The sequence below is a fragment of the Schistocerca serialis genome, chromosome 9, assembly GCF_023864345.2.
Source record: "Schistocerca serialis cubense isolate TAMUIC-IGC-003099 chromosome 9, iqSchSeri2.2, whole genome shotgun sequence".
Classification (NCBI taxonomy): Eukaryota; Metazoa; Arthropoda; class Insecta; order Orthoptera; family Acrididae; genus Schistocerca; species Schistocerca serialis.
In genome coordinates, this window is record NC_064646.1 from 407,609,143 (window position 1) to 407,626,537 (window position 17,395).

The 17,395-nt window shown below is 41.4% G+C and overlaps 1 protein-coding gene across 1 annotated transcript in view; it reads left to right on the forward strand.

Moving 5' to 3' along the window:
• LOC126418627 (uracil phosphoribosyltransferase homolog) overlaps window positions 1-16,834 on the forward strand; it is a 39,801-nt gene extending 22,967 nt beyond the window's left edge. The window contains exon 6 of the mRNA XM_050085472.1: window positions 14,277-16,834. Coding sequence (XP_049941429.1) covers window positions 14,277-14,351 — 75 coding nt within the window. The 3' untranslated portion in view covers window positions 14,352-16,834. The remainder of the gene's footprint in view (window positions 1-14,276) is intronic.
• The last annotated feature ends 561 nt before the right edge of the window (window positions 16,835-17,395 follow it).

The window sequence follows — 17,395 nt, forward strand, 5'->3', positions numbered from 1 at the left end:
ATAAAAATGCAGTAAATGAAGCAGGCAAAAAGGAATACAAACGTCTCAAAAATGAGATCGACAGGAAGTGCAAAATGGCTAAGCAGGGATGGCTAGAGGACAAATGGAAGGATGTAGAGGCTTGTCTGACTAGGGGTAAGATAGATACTGCCTACAGGAAAATTAAAGACACCTTTGGAGAGAAAAGAACTACTTGTATGAATATCAAGAGCTCAGATGGCAACCCAGTTCTAAGCAAAGAAGGGAAGGCAGAAAGGTGGAAGGAGTATATAGAGGGTTTATACAAGGGCGATGTACTTGAGGACAATATTATGGAAATGGAAGAGGATGTAGATGAAGATGAAATGGGAGATAAGATACTGCGTGAAGAGTTTGACAGAGCACTGAAAGACCTGAGTCGAAACAAGGCCCCGGGAGTAGACAACATTCCATTAGAACTACTGATGGCCTTGGGAGAGCCAGTCATGACAAAACTCTACCATCTGGTGAGCAAGATGTATGAGATAGGCGAAATACCCACAGACTTCAAGAGCAATATATAATAATTCCAATCCCAAAGAAAGCAAGTGTTGACAGATGTGAAAATTACCGAACTATCAGTTTAATAAGTCACAGCTGCAAAATACTAACGTGAATTCTTTACAGACGAATGGAAAAACTGGTAGAAGCAGACCTCGGGGAAGATCAGTTTGGATTCCGTAGAAATGTTGGAACACGTGAGGCAATACTAACCTTACGACTTATCTTAGAAGAAAGATTAAGAAAAGGCAAACCTACGTTTCTAGCATTTGTAGACTTAGAGAAAGCTTTTGACAACGTTAACTGGAATACTTTCTTTCAAATTCTGAAGGTGGCAGGGGTAAAATACAGGGAGCGAAAGGCTATTTACAATTTGTACAGAAACCAGATGGCAGTTATAAGAGTCGAGGGGCATGAAAGGGAAGCAGTGGTTGGGAAAGGAGTGAGATAGGGCTGTAGCCTCTCCCCGATGTTATTCAATCTGTATATTGAGCAAGCAGTAAAGGAAACAAAAGAAAAATTCGGAGTAGGTATTAAAATCCATGGAGAAGAAATAAAAACTTTGAGGTTCGCCGATGACATTGTAATTCTGTCAGAGACAGCAAAGGACTTGGAAGAGCAGTTGAACGGAATGGACAGTGTCTTGAACATCAACAAAAGCAAAACGAGGATAATGGAATGTAGTCAAATTAAATCGGGTGATGCTGAGGGGATTAGATTAGGGAATGAGACACTTAAAGTAGTAAAGGAGTTTTGCTATTTAGGGAGTAAAATAACTGATGATGGTCGAAGTAGAGAGGATATAAAATGTAGACTGGCAATGGCAAGGAAATCGTTTCTGAAGAAGAGAAATTTGTTAACATCGAGTATAGATTTAAGTGTCAGGAAGTCATTTCTGAAAGTATTTGTATGGAGTGTAGCCATGTATGGAAGTGAAACATGGACGATAACCAGTTTGGACAGGAAGAGACTAGAAGCTTTCGAAAAGTGGTGCTACAGAAGAATGCTGAAGATAAGGTGGGTAGATCACGTAACTAATGAGGAGGTATTGAATAGGATTGGGGAGAAGAGAAGTTTGTGGCACAACTTGACTAGAAGAAGGGATCGGTTGGTAGGACATGTTTTGAGGCATCAAGGGATCACAAATTTAGCATTGGAGGGCAGCGTGGAGGGTAAAAATCGTAGAGGGAGACCAAGAGATGAATACACTAAGCAGATTCAGAAGGATGTAGGTTGCAGTAGGTACTGGGAGATGAAGAAGCTTGCACAGGATAGAGTAGCATGGAGAGCTGCATCAAACTAGTCTCAGGACTGAAGACCACAACAACGATCATTAATTTGTGCATTGAAGTTAGATTCTAAGTTAGCTTTAACCTCTTGTATTTTATGGCTGAGTATGTCATCTACTGATTCAGTAATTTGTTCCTTAATGGACTTAATTCTACTTGTTCCACTTTCTATCCTTCCTTATCCTTCTCTGCTTCTTCTTTAATTATACCTTCTAGTATTGATCGTAATTCCTCATTTTGCATTGTCATCTTTCTTGTGATCGGCATACACTATTTATTACCAATCGACAGTATTAATATTAAACCCTATATTCACGGAACTGTTTCTACTATTTAAAAGTTCACAGCTCACCTTTCTTGGGAACTGTGAACTGCATACTGGTTGTAGAACAGCCAAAGCTGGCAGTGAAGCTGAAGCTGACATCTGCTCTCATGCTGCTGCTGACTGGACAACACACCTCCCCGTGCTCGCTGCTCTGCATCGATAATTCCTGTCGTATTAACGTCCACCATATGCATTACCCAGTCAAAACAATTTTGTTAAGTTCTGAACTAATTACGTGCACTCACTGCTTGTAATATGGGTGCACTTTCTGCTGCCACTGTATTCTTCTTTCTTTCTGTTTCAGTTTTGCGACAGTAAATTATATTTTGGATTCATTATGTGTTTACTATTCTTTCATAGACAATTCATTCAAAAGAAGCTCTTAATTATTTTTTATTTCTTGTTATGTGCTTTATAAGGCAATGTTGTTGATCACTGGTTGCCAGGGCCAACTTCTCTGTCCTCTATTCTTTGGAGCCGTAATTCTAACTCAAATGAATTTTCTGCACTTGTTGGTGCAGTCTCCTTCTGCGTTTACCAGTGTCGCCATATGGGGTGTATTTTTCCGTCTTTTCTTGCTGTTGCTTATTTTGTAACATATGTGGTGGGTCTTATACGAGCACTACTGGGAAGTTGCGTCCATGGCCAATGTAACAGGGCAATATTGTGCCGATCCCAATAGACTGCCAAATGAAAGTGGTATTACTTTTATCCTTTCGGAACAGAGTAGCTTTCTGGTGGTTCTGAACAGAGTAGCTTTCTGGTGGTCCTGAACATAGATATCACCACAAATACACATACTTTCAAAATTTACAGAAAATCCACAACAACAGACACAGTAACACCCTCATGTTCACAACATCCAGTAATACACAAACGTGCAACCTTCCATTCCATGGTGCATCACCTCACATCCATATCAATGTCAAAACAAAATGTCCAAACAGAAGTAGACACCATTAAATATATTGCATATAACAATGGCTATAACCCTGAATTAGTTGACAAAATCCTGCACAAGAAACAAAGAAGGAAAATCTTGCCCTACATTTATGCCCCCTCTGCAATAACAACCACACTATAAACCAACTGGTGTACTATTCCATATCTAGGTAAGCTATTGTTCCCCTTCCCTGGCAACACCATGGGAGGAACGTCAGGCTAAGGATGTCAGCGGATCTTATTCGCCCCGGTACCTTGTATGTTCGAGAGCTGATGGGGAGTTTTTTCATGATGAGGACGCCTCAGTTTTTTTGTTGAGCATTTAGAGAACAAGTTTGGGGAGGTGGTGGACTTGTCCAAAATGAGATCTGGGTCAGTCTCGATCGAAACAGCATCCTCTGCCCAGTCACCGGAGTTACTCGCTTGTGTGTGTGGGTGTTTTTTCTCTCCAAGCTGGGGGATATTTCTGTAACTATCACGCCCCATAAGAGCTTAAATATGGTCCAGGGTATCATATTTCACAGAGACCTTCTTTTGCAGTCCAACAATGAGCTGCGCGCCAATTTAGAGCGGCGAGGTGTACATTTTGTCTGGTGTGTCCACCAGGGTCCGAAGGATATAATCAGGTTGCCACCGGTGCCTTCATCTTGGGCTTTGAGGGTGAAGGTCAAGGTGATTGTCTACTGGTGTGATGTAAAGCCGTATATCCCACCCCTGATGCAGTGCTTTAAGTGCTGGAAGTTCGGCCATATGTCTTGCCGCTGGACTTCCAGCATCACATGCTGAGATTGCGGACGCCCATCACATCCCAATACCCCATGTGCCCCACCTCCCATCTGTGTCAACTGTGGAGAGCATCATTCGCCTTACTCACCTGACTGCAGGATTCTCCAGAATGAAAGGAAACCTATGGAGTACAAGACCCTGGACAAATTGACCTACACTGAGACTAAGAGAAAATTTAAACGCCTGCATCCTGTGTGTATGACATCGTCTTACACCGCCACTACAACAGTTCTGGCACTATCAGCTTCGCCAACCCACGTCACCTCTCAGAGCCAGAAGACTAAACCTGCCCCCTTGATGGTGGCGGGCATTTCCCTCCCTGTTGCCCCCGCACCACCCACTTCAGGAGCAACACCCCCCCACCCCCACCCCCAACCATCGGGGACATCCGTCCCCACTTCTAAGCCGGAGAAGCATAAGTCTTCTTTGGCTTCTCTCGCTAGAAAGGGGTCCCTTGGGTCGTCCCCTTTCCAGGTTTCTTCTAGTGGGGAAGACGACACCCGCCAGTGGCTGAAGAGCCCAAAAGCAGCTGGTCGTATGGCTTCACGCTCATCCTCAGTCCCGGAGACTGAGCCAGTGAAGTCCTCCCAGCCAGGGAAACCCAAGGAGCAGTGAGAGAAATCCAAAAAGAAAACCCCTGAGACCAAGGAAATTGTGGTGGCACCCACACCATCGCTACCTACAAGCTCAGCGGCTGAGGATGGGGTGGAGATTTTGGCGTCCGCTGAGGACCTAGATCTCGCCAGACCCTCCGACACAACGGATATAGACTGCTCAGGCAATAAATCGGTGGCAGCAGGTGACCCTGAGGCGTAAACTGCCTCATTGAATGTTCCGTGCCTTCCCAGTCTCACGATGTCAGCCTCCAGTGGAATTGCGGCAGTTTTTTCCAGTGCCTGGCAGAGCTATGGCTACTTTTAACTCTTTGAGGGGCAGTGGCTATCACCAGGCATTAACACTGATAACCACTGCCCTTGAAAGAGCTAAGCTTTACACCTGCTATCTGCATTGCCCTCCAGGAAACCTGGTTCCCAGCAATGCAGACCCCTGCCCTCCGCGGCAAGGGATATCACAGGAACCATAGCCACTATAATCGAGTGTCAGGTGGAGTTTGCGCTTATGTCCTAAACTCGGTCTGTAGTGAACATGTGCCCCTTCAAACTCCTCTTGAAGCTGTGGCTGTCAGAATGAGGAGGACACAGGAAATAACTGTCGGCAATGTATATCTTCCTCCAGATGGTGCAGTACCCCTGAATGTATTAGCTGCACTGATTGAACAACTCCCTAAACCTTTCCTACTTCTGGGAGATTTTAATGCCCATAACCCATCATGGGGTGGTACCATGCTTCCGAGGCAGAAGTGTCGATACTTCACTGTCGTACGGCCTCTGCCTCTTAAATACTGGGGCCGCCACACATTTCAGTGTGGCTCATGGTAGTTACTCGGCCATTGATTTATCGATTTGCAGCCCAGGACTTCTCCCATCTATCCACCGGAGAGCACATGACGACCTGTGCGGTAGTGACCACTTTCCCAGCTTCCTGTGACTGCCCCAGCGTCAAGCACACGGACGCCTGCGCAGATGTTCTTTGAACAAGGCAGACTGGAGAACTTTTACCTCTGTTGTCACCGCTGACTCTCCCCCACACGGTAACATCGATGTGATGGTTGAGCAGGTGACTAGCACAATTGTTTTTGCGGCAGAATACGCGATCCCTCGCTCCTTAGTGTGCCCAAGGCGTAAGGCAGTCCCTTGGTGGTCGCCGGAAGTCGCTGAAGCAATTTAGAAGTGTTGGTGAGCTCTACAGTGGCATAAGCAGCACCCTTTCCTGGAGCAGCTCATAGCCTTTAAACGGCTCCGTGCCCGTGTTCACTACCTTATCAAACAATGGAAGGAGTGGTGTTGGGAGAGATACGTCTCCACCATTGGGTGCCACACAGCGCCTTCCCAAGTGTGGGCAAAGATCAAACGTCTTTCCGGGTACCAGGCCCCAACAGCTGTCCCCAGTGTTCCCATAAATGGCGAGTTATGTACCGACGTAAACGTGATTGCAGAGCGCTTTGCTGAGCACTTGACTCAAGCCTCTGCGAAGGAGGATTATCCCCCAGCCTTTCACACACTCAAACAGCAGCTGGAAGGGAACGTCCTCTCATTCACTACACGCTGCAGTGAATCCTATAATGTCCCTTTTACAGAGTGGGAGCTCGTCAATGCCCTTGCACACAGCGCCAACACAGTTCCTGGGCCTGATCGCATCCACAGCCAGATGATTAAACATCTCTCATCTGACTACAAGCAAAATCTCGTCATCTTCAACCGGATCTGGTGTGATGGCATCTTTCAATCGCAGTGGCGGGAGAGCACCATCATTCCGATGCTCAAACCTGCTAAAAACACGCTTGACGTGGAAAGCTATCGGCCCACCAGCCTCACCAACATTCTTTGTAAGCTGCTGGAACGTATGGTATGTTGGCGGTTGGGAGTCACGTGGCCTGCTGGCTTCCGCCAGGATCGCTCTACCACTGATAATCTTGTGTCCACTGAGTCTGCCATCTGAACAGCCTTATCCAGACGGCAACACCTGATTGCTGTCTTTTTTGACTTACGTAAAGCATATGACACGATTTGGCTATGTCATATCCTTGCCACATTGTATGAGTGGGGTCTCCAGGGACCACTCCCAATTTTTATCCAAAACTTCCTGTCGCTCTATACTTTCCGTGTCCAAGTTGGTGACTCCCATAGTTCCATCCATATCCAGGAGAATTGAGTCCCGCAGGGCTCTGCATTGAGTGTCTCTCTATTTTTAGTGGCCATTAACTGTCTAGCAGCGGCTGTCTGGCCCTCTGTCTCACCTTCTCTGTATGCAGACGACTTCTGCATTTTGTACCGCTGCTCCAGTATTGTTGTTGCTGAGCGGCGCCTCCAGGGAGCCATCCACAAGGTGCAGTCATGGGCTCTAGCCCACGGGTGCTAGTTTTAAGCCGCAAAGTCATGTGTCGTGCACTTCTCTCAGCATCGTACCGTTCATCCGGAACCCACACTTTGTCTTAATGACGATCCACTCACTGTAGTGGAGACATATCAATTTCTAGGACTGGTTTTTGACGCTCGATTGACTTCGCTCCCTCATCTTCGTCAGCTTAAGCAGAAGTGCTGGCAGCACCTCAATGCCCTCCGTTGCTTGAGCAACATCAATTGGGGTGCAGATCGCTGTACGCTGCTGCAGCTCTACAGAGCCCTTGTCCAATCCTGAATTGGCTATAGGAGTGTGGTTTATGGTTCGGCAGCGCCTTCAACATTGCATTTATTCGACATTGTGCCCCACTGTGGGCTTCGATTAGTGACAAGAGCTTTTAGGACGAGTCCATTGACCAGCGTACTGGTGGAGGCTGGTGTCCCCCCACTACAGATCAGGCATGCGCAACTGTTCGCCAGTTACGCAGCACACATCCATAGTTCCCCTGAGCATCCGAATTACTGTCTCCTTTTCCCGCCTGCGCCAGTCCATCTCCTGCATCGACGGCCCAGAGGGGTTAATGATTGCGGTTCACGTGCGATCCCTTCTCTCCAAACTGGAGTCCTTCCCTTTACCACCTCTACTTGTTGTCCGTTCACATACGCCTCCATGGTGTATGCCTCAACCGCAGCTTCGTCTGTACCTTTTGCATGGCCCTAAGGACTCCGTTAACCCCGCCACTCTCTGCTGTCACTTCCTCTCGATTCTTGACGTGTTCTGGCGCTCTGAAGTGGTTTACACCGACAGCTCAATGACTGATGGTCACGTAGGCTTTGCATATGTTCATGGAGGACATGTTGAGCAGCACATTTTGCCAGTTGGCTGCAGTGTTTTCACTGCAGAGCTGGCGGCCATATCTCATGCTCGTGAGTAGATCCGCCCATGCCGAGGCAAGTCATTTCTCCTGTGTGCAGACTCATTGAGCAGCCTACAAGCTATCGACCAGTGCTACACTCTGGTAGCATCCATTCAGGAGTCCATCTAAGCCCTGGAACAATCCCACCGTTCCATGGTGTTTGTGTGGACCCCAGGACACATCGGAATCCCCGGCAATGAACTTGCCGACAGGCTGGCCAAACAGACGACGCGGAAACGGCTTCTGGAGATAGGCATTTCTGAAGCTGACTTGCGTTCTTTCTTACACCGCAGGGTTTTCCGGCTTTGGGAGACGGAATTGCATAACAGCACGCACAGCAAACTGCGTGTCTTTAAGGTGACTATGAATGTGTGGAAGTCTTCCATGCAGGCCTCTCACAGGGAATAAGTTGTCCTCTGCTGGCTCCGCATTGGCAAAACGTGGCTAATGCATGGTTACCTACTCCATCACGAGGACCCACCTGTGTCGCTGTGGCTCCCAAATGACAGTCGTCTACCTCTTGTTGGACTGCCCACTTTTAGCCGCTCTGCGGCAGACTTTTAACTTTCCCAGGACCCTGCCTTTGGTGTTGGGCGACTGCCTCCACAGCAGCTGTGGTTTTACGCCTCCACAGCAGCTGTGGTTTTACGCTTTATCCGTGATAGTGGGTTTATACTTCTATGTAGGTTTTAGCGCATTCCTTTGTCCCTCTGTGTCCTCCACCCTAGTGCTTTTAGGGTGGAGGTTTTAATGTGTTGCAGAGTGGCTGGCTTTCCCTTTTTATTCTCGTGGTTGGCCAGCCACTGTAATCTGCTTTCATGTTTTACTCCCTTCTGTTACTAGCACCTCTGTCTTGTTTTCTTGTCCTCTTTTGTTCCTTTTAGTATTTGTTGCCTTCCCTTTGTTCTTGTGGCTTTTCCTTTCTTTTCGTTTTGTGTTATATGTTTAGTCCGTTTTATTCTCACCCTTGTGGCATTGTTTTATTAGGAACAAGGGACCGATGACCTCGTAGTTTGGTCCCTTCTCTCTCTTTAAACCAACCAACCTAGGTAAGCTATCAGACAAACTAGCCAAAACACTGATATCCCAAAACTAAAAACATGATTTTATGTAAGAGGCACTACAGCTAATCTCCTATTCAACAGCAAGGACAAAACAGATAAACTGAGCAACAGTGGGGTCTACAAAATAACCTGCACTGACTGCAATAAACTGTACATTGGTCAAACGGGCCGGGCCATATCAACAAGACTGACCGAACATGAACGCAGCTGGAGATTAAATAAAACAGACTCCACATTTGCTGAACATGTGCTCAAAGAAGGAAACAAATATCTAACACACACAGAAGTGCTACATATAGCCAACAAAGACAGAAAACTCAGCCTACTAGAAGCACTTGAAACTAACAAATGCTTAGCCCTAAATCCCCAGCTGGTTCTAAATAAACAGTTGCAACTGAGCACATCACCACTCTTAAATTTTACATAATAAAGTAAACCTGCTACTAACCACTAAGTGTCCCAATAGTAAACAAATTCACACCCCAGTATAATGTAATGTCCCTTATGTGTTCACATTTTCAACTGTAACAATGTAATATTTGGTATTTATTAATGCACAATTTTTTTAATAACAAAATGTAACCCCCAAAGAAAACATTGCTGTTGTACAACCAACAATTAGTGTCCAGTGCAACTGTTCACAACAAATACAAAAGATTGTAATTTTGAAATAATGTGTATTCTACATAATTCTAATTGTTTTCATACATGGTACTGGCAAACCATAAAATGCGATTTATTATGTTAAAGAACAGTTTTACAGAACAAGAAGTCAAAACACCCGTTTGAGAATTCCATAGACAATACCACAACTAAAGATCGTATGTAAGTGCATTGTATCTTAGTCCAGGATGTTTGGTTCGTAAGACCCCAAGCTCCTTGTAAACAATAGCCAGTACTTATCCGAAGATGGCCTAATAAGCCGAAAACTAGTTCATACAAATAAAAGTCAGAAGAACAAAAAACCGCCTAAGTGTTATTCAATCCTCAATATGGAATTGTTCTATCAAGAAGCGACGGAAGATTCCATAAATAATTTTATTTAGTCTCTCGGCAAATAAATGTTTTGACAGTGTAAAGCACTTTTCCACAAAAACTGTCGGATTGTGTAGTTTCTGATAGCTCATTGTCCTTTCAGTTTTCTTACTGAAAAAGTATTGTTAAACTTCAATCATTTATGCATTTGTATTGACATTTTTCGAATTTGATCAAGTAAGTGTGATACGCAGCACGCACAATGTATAAAATATCGGCCTGACCATATCTTACTTTGTTCCAGTTCTGTTTAAATAAAGTAGTAATTATTGTAAAATGCCTGAATGTTTAAATTTTTCTTTTATCAGGTCTGTCTGGTGTAAGGAAAATGTTTGTTTTGTCATCAAATACACTCTTGACATTTTTCTACAACTACAGGGAATAAACAAAGTGTTTCATTGTTAAGAAAGTACACATTATCCAAAAGCTATCACAAGAACTATGCTTCTGGAATTGTTATAGAAGATTTGATGTCAACAAATTAAAGTCCTGACTGATAGAAGTTGTGCATAATGTAACATCATAATCGTCCTTGATTTTTTTATCCTCTGCTAATCACTCATGTAACAATTAGGTTTACAATAATTAAGATGTTGATATAAAAGGTGGAGACATTTTTGGTGTGGTTTAACTGCTTAAAATTCACATGTGTGCACTTTGGACTTTGCGCTATACAGCACTATGTCCTCTAGTAATGGTTGCATCTGCCAATTTACATGCTAGGCAGGAAAGAGGAAAGGCTTTACAAACTGCTGTTTATAAGTGATTCATTGTGAGGCAAAAATTACCAACTTTAACAGTTCTTTAAAAATACTTATAGTGCACCTTAGCAGCTAAAATTTTGACAGTGCACTACTACTGGCGTGAAAAATTTCAGCATTAAGTTTTGCCATGTCAGATTGGGGCCCTGCTCACATTAGAGTTTACCTATCGTCATCAGTCACAGTAGCTTACAGTGTAAGATATTTTTCTGGATTTAAAATTATCTCAGCTCATTGTTGTTACAAAGTAGACTGACCAGTTTATTTTTGATTAGTACTGTACATGATATATTGAAGATAGCAAATTTCTCCAAGATATGAAAGCTCATAAAGTAGATGTTCTGTAAATATTTTGGTTATTTTAAAAAGTAAGTGACTATAGTGTTGTTTGTAGGATGATAAAAGCAAATTCTATAAAAATTTGTCTTTATTTGAACCCTAAAACAAAATTAATATTGCATTAAAATTTTTAATACTATGGCTAAACAGGTGGCCAGTCTAACTCCAGCATCAGGTGGTGGCAACAGATAGGTTAGGGCTGTCTTTGGTCTGGGCTTGCCAATGCTAACACAATTACTGGGGTCCAGTTTTCACATGTGTGCTACCTTTCTGAAACTTAATTATACTTTTGTCATCAGCCACATATAAATTATACACTGAACAATAAGATTTAGAAAATTACAGCTTAACTTTCGACTGAGCTGACCTGTAAAGTGTGCCAACCCCAAATAAATTGTCTTGTACAGTTCCATTGTTGGTTTACAATTGCAAGCGTGTACATATTTCTTAATCATTGCTTAATACAGTGATACGCTGTATCATATGTCCAAGGGAACAGCAGTAATATAATATAAACAGCAAGCTAGGTGAGGAAAAAATTTGACTCACACAAGAAAATGCCCCAGATTCTGAGCTAGCTGCACAATCCCACAATGAGACAGTTGTCTATGAGACAATTAGTAATCAAATAAGCATTTGGCAGTGGTCTGATGCAATTTAGCTCATATAATATAAATTGATTTTATTGTTGTTTAGTTACACTTAACATAAAACTGTGATTTTGCTCCTGTGCCTGTGGTGAGCAGCAATATAGCTGGCATATGTAGTGGAGGTATGGAAGAGGTGTGGGGTGGGATAACAGGGAAGGGATAAGGAAGATACTAGTTCTGCCTATGGAAGCATACAGAGACATGATGGGGCAAGATAGGGCTGCTAGGTGCAGCATCAAGTGGTAGTATTGTGAATGGGGTGGGGAGTAGAGAAGGAGAAAGGAAAGGACTGTATACGCCAGGGTTGGCAGGTAGAAGCAATGTGTATTACTGGGGTGCGAGTAGGAAGGGAGGGAAGTGGAGGACAGCAACTAAGAAAGGTTGAGGCCAGGGGTTACAGGAATGAATAATATGTTTTAGGGAGAGTTTCCACCTGCACAATTCAGAAAAAGCACTTGTATAGTCCTTTCCCCCCTCTCTAGCTCTCCCGTCCGCCCACTCTTCTTTCCGAAAGCACAGCCACTGATGCGCCTAGAAATTCCATCCTGTCCCCACCGATGTCCCTACATGCCCCAACAAGCATCACCCCTGCCCCACACCTTTTCCATACCTCTAGATTCCTGCTCACCTCAGACACAGTTGCAGTTGGGCCTTAGCACACACGGAGATGACTGTGTGTGTGTGTGTGTGTGTGTGTGTGTGTGTGTGTGTGTGTGTGTGTGTGTGAGAGAGAGAGAGAGAGAGAGAGAGTGTTTTGACTGTCCTTATACAGGAGAGGAGAGGGTATCAGCTGGAGCCAGTCATAACTTCACTTCCTTTTCCTCATCTCTTATCTTCTTAGTGTGTCAACCAACCACTGACCAGCATGACTCTGCTCATCTGTTATTACCCTGGCATTGAATGCTGAACCACATCCTCCAAGGGGCTCTGACTACCTCTCATCGTGCCAGGAGATGAGGGATATCCTATGCAAAATGTGTAGTTCAATGGACTCATCTCATCACCACAATTTTTGTGGTATACAGGTTTTCTGTAAAATTTTTGTAGAGCCTGTAACATATTTTTTGTTAAAATATATTTCATCTTTTCATTTCAACCATCTTCAACTTCAATTGTAGTGCTTCCCCTCGCAGGTTTATGAGTGGGTTCTTCACAATTCCACACCTAGTTGCAGAATTTGCCATTTGTGCCACACCAAATGTATTCAAAATGCTTATGAAGTTATTATCAATTTCATCGTCATAAAGTCTGTGCTAATGTTCATTTGTTAACAAATTGTTATGTTCGTTTTGGGGCTGGTGAAGAAAAGTCCACATTACCACTACGTGAGTGGTACACACAAACAGAATGATTAATTCCTCATGGATGTTAATTTAGTTGTTACCAGTTCAAAATGCTTACCTACACTAATTGTAATCAGACCTTCTCTAGCTCTAAACTGTGTGCCACCTCTGATATAAAAACAGGATCACCCCACCCTATAATGTAGTTCTCCAGTAGCAAGTTGCACATTCATATGGTGATAACAGTATATGCTATATCTCATTGCGTCTACACCAGTGCTCTGTAATGCATACCACCATGCTGTTCAAAGACTAATTCAGTTGCAAGCTTGTGTATTTTTAATAGACTGTCAATTTTTTAAGAGTAGATAATTCTGAGCAACTTTCTGTGGTGTTTGTGCATTCCAGAGTGATGAATTGTATCTTTCTCTACACATTGAAGAAATTTCTAAACTGGTTGAGTTACTTTTAAAGTAGGTAAGCCTGTTGTCACGATTTATCCTATGAAAGGCCTAGTCCATCTGACCACGACAACACATACTGCCCAACTCCCGCACCTACTACATTCTCATTAACTAATTCCACCAACCTTAAATGAAGGCGTACATTTTCACTTTTTCCTGCGGGATATACTGAAGAATACGATACAACCTGTCAGCTTGAACAGTGACCCTATTAATCAGTATGGAGACTGTGATGTCATAACTATCGCAGTAGCAGGATCTGAGTAGGAATATGGAGTTTTGGGTGGGGATGTTCTTACACTTTAAAATAAATTAAAAAAATTGAAAAAAAGCAGAATGGCTGTTTTGCAAAATTCATTATACCATTCCTGAAATAAATTGGTCCTTAGATTACATTTTATTGAGATCCAGAATTTTATAACATGCTTATGTGAGACATAGATAACTTGCATTACTTTTGTACTGTAGGTGAATGTTACAGGCATTAGTGAAGCTGATACTAAAAGAATGGTTAGCTAAAGGGAGTACGATGTTAGAATTTTTTTTTTCTAATTTTTTAAATTCAAAAACTGGAGTGTATTTAATGATCCTTGGAATAGTATGAACATTCTTATCTGTTCACAAATTTTAAATGCTTTGAATCCCGAAATCTTTGCCACAGAGTAAAAATCATTCACAATAACTGAATTGGAATTGCAGCAGATGACAATCAGTTGGTGGTTCTGAAAAATTTATATTCTTTGTAGTGGAAGGTACTATCTTCTGCCAAGTTCATTCCGTTTTGGCAATGTGTTTTTGATTATTGGAAAGGTTACCGAATGGTGATGATGGAGCTGGTGCTTTGCTTTTATTTGATTGTTTTACAAAAATCATAGTACATGGATTTAGAACCTTTTGTTTTGCATAAAACAGCACTTATTCATTGTTTCTATTGTGTTACAGATGAAGATATTAACATCAGAAATACATGCTGTGGCTCCAAACCATTTTGGTCAAAAATACTTTGGCACTGATTGAAAAATCACAGATATCCTCAAATTAGAAGTGCTGTAATGAAAGCAAAAATTCGGCGATACATGTCATCTTAAACATTGTCTTCTGAGAGAATACTGTGAAGCATTCTTGAATGAATTTTTCAAATTGGGAAACCATTTCCCCCCCTCATAGTATTGTGTTCTTTAACGATACAATTTACTCGAGAAAGTGCTTTTCCTATAAATTTAGTAAGGTTGGTTACTGGTGAGTCAGTTGTTTTAGTTTCCTATGAAAATAGCACAACATATTTTTACAGTGTGTAAGTTTCCAAAGAATAATGAATCGTTTTTTATTTAGTATTTCCGTAGAGCATTAATTTTCTGTTTTTTTAAACCTCTCTCTCCAAATTGATGGTACTTATTAGATGTGTGTGCCCTGCACCACATTTTTCCAGTATTGATTGTATACTTAACATAACACGGTAATTAACTATTATGTTAAACATTTTTTTAATGTGCAAACATAGGCTTAAAACTGTTCTTAGTTAGTACACATGCTTATTAACAGTAGAAGGAGAAGCTACCAAGATACAGTGAAAAGCAAAAACCTAAGGTTCTATTTTTTTATATTTGTTGCTTTTTTCATTACCAGCCTTTATTTAAAATTGAGCTGAATTCACACCAGTGGAGACACATGCAAATGTTCAATGAAGGGGGTACTGAGAAATATTTAGTTCCAAGGATTTGGTGGTTGATGCTTTTTGCTAGACACCTTTAATAGCAGATGAATAGTTTCACCAAAACTTGAAACAAGAAAATCAAGTATTGAATGAAACTATGAGTTTTCAACACAACGGCTGCAGCATGCATAGTTGTGAATGTTTCACCACCAGGCCACAGCGTCATGCGCGTGGTGTTGCTTTTGCTGCCGGCAGCCTCGTGGCAGTCAGCAAGTTAAGCAGTGTTTCAATTTTTTTTGTCATCCTTGTTTTCTCAAGAGAAAGGTGTTACATGTGTACTAGTACATTATCACTTCCATTTAGAATAGACACACACGTTAATTTATAATTGCATTTTTAGATTTTATCAGCTGATGTTTATACTTATTATTGTGAATGTAATATGGGTATTCCTTTTGGCTAGTTGTCCAAGTCTTTAATAATCTTTATTGATGTACACTGTGGCTTTTTATCTGTCATTTAAGTGTCAGGCTATCAATCCAAAGGTTTGGTGTTTAATGTCTGTTTGGTTCAGGAATTCCATATGGTACTTAATATGTTCACCTGTGATGATAATCTGTGTGATGAAAGAGTAAATATTGCCCTGCTAAATGAGCATGTTCCTAATTCAGAGCAAGGCTAGGGCTTGCTCCCAATAACATGCATATAATGCCAAGTGATTTTTTTTCCAATTGCCCTTTAGTATGTTACTAATTTATATCACTTCTGTATTTATTGAATTTCATATATTACAATTCTGCTTAAAACTAGGTGGCTGATGAGATCAAAAGGGCTATATGTCCCTTATACCGGTGAACCAGTTTGTATAATCATATTTATAACAAACATTTTATAATGAGAAGCATTAGTTGAAACTGAATTGTGATAACTTAAGTTTGTACCTGCTGTTGCTAATGGTATTCTAGTAACTTAGTAAGAATTAAACAGAAATTCATAGTTGTGGTGATCTTTTACATGAAGAAATTAAAACTAGTCAGGCAGATTTTGTCAGTGTCAGGATGTGTAGTAATTACTGCAGGGTACTGATGTTGTTAACTGCAATTTACTAGTGGACTGCTAAATTATAGTGAAATGTCTTTTGGTATAAGAACTCTGCGATGATTATGGAAATATGAATCTCTTGATTCAGTTTAAATACTAGTCGTGTGTCCAAAAATTTTACTTCCTATTTTACCTCTTTTGTGTAAAAATCATTGTACAGGCATATTCAGAGTTTTAATTCTAACTTAGTATTTATTGGTTAATTTTGTTCCTGAAAGAGCTAATTCTTAATGTTAAATTTGCTGCTTGAAATTCTGATACCGCCATTGTTACATGTACACAGTTTTTTAGAATTCTCTTAATTTGCAGATGACTAGAATTTCTTTACTTTATTAATTGTACTTATATGTAATTCTAGTTCAACATGTGATAAATTATGTTTGATAGCCATTGTTCCTTAAGCAGTTGATTATTAATGTTAAAATCACAGTTTGAAATTCAGAGCCTTCCATTGTAATGCATTTATGTCATAGTGTTGTGAGATATTTTCATGAGTTGCAGGTGACTACTTGTTTCAGCACATGAATTTCACTTATGTATCTGATCTTTAACTGTTCTGATGGTGTGATTCTCTTTGAATATGTGATAACTTGATAGTCATACTTCTTTTGAGAGTTCAGATGTGTATGTCTATTGAGACAGTGATGTAAAGGTAAACTTATGCGAAAGTAAACACATTTAAAATTTTTCTTTATTCTTACACATTTGAAACTTCATAAATACTTGTCATGTTACTAAATGTTTGTACCTGTATTGTGTAATAAAGTTATACAATGTTTGTTAATTGGTTGTAATGCCATTTATTTTCACATCCCCACTTCCCTCCCAAAATACTATTCTCATAATTTTAAGTACTCGTATGTGCCCCTCCTCTCTTCAAAAGAACTAAAGAATAATTAATACTAGCTGAATACTCACACTTCACTACAGAATTTAAAGAAACACATGCACAAACCATTACTCTGGTAACACATTCACCCAATCACCACGTTCACCTACAGCTACAACTTGATACCATTACCCAATTATGGTGGATTCATTTCACAAAGTATGGGCATTAGCTGCTCAAGTTATACTAGCTGGTATATCATGAATCAACAGCGACTTATGGAATTTGTATGTGGAAAATCCAAGTTCAAAATCATCCCTAGATTTTACACCAGTGTCCTGGATTAAATTGCAGGTATCTCGGTAGTGGCCCATATAGTCAAAGCATATGATGCTATTGTTGGTGATCATCTGTATGTGTTAAGAGACGTTAAGCTTATTTGCTTGCCTTGGTGCTTTGGAGAGTAGAAAACTGTAT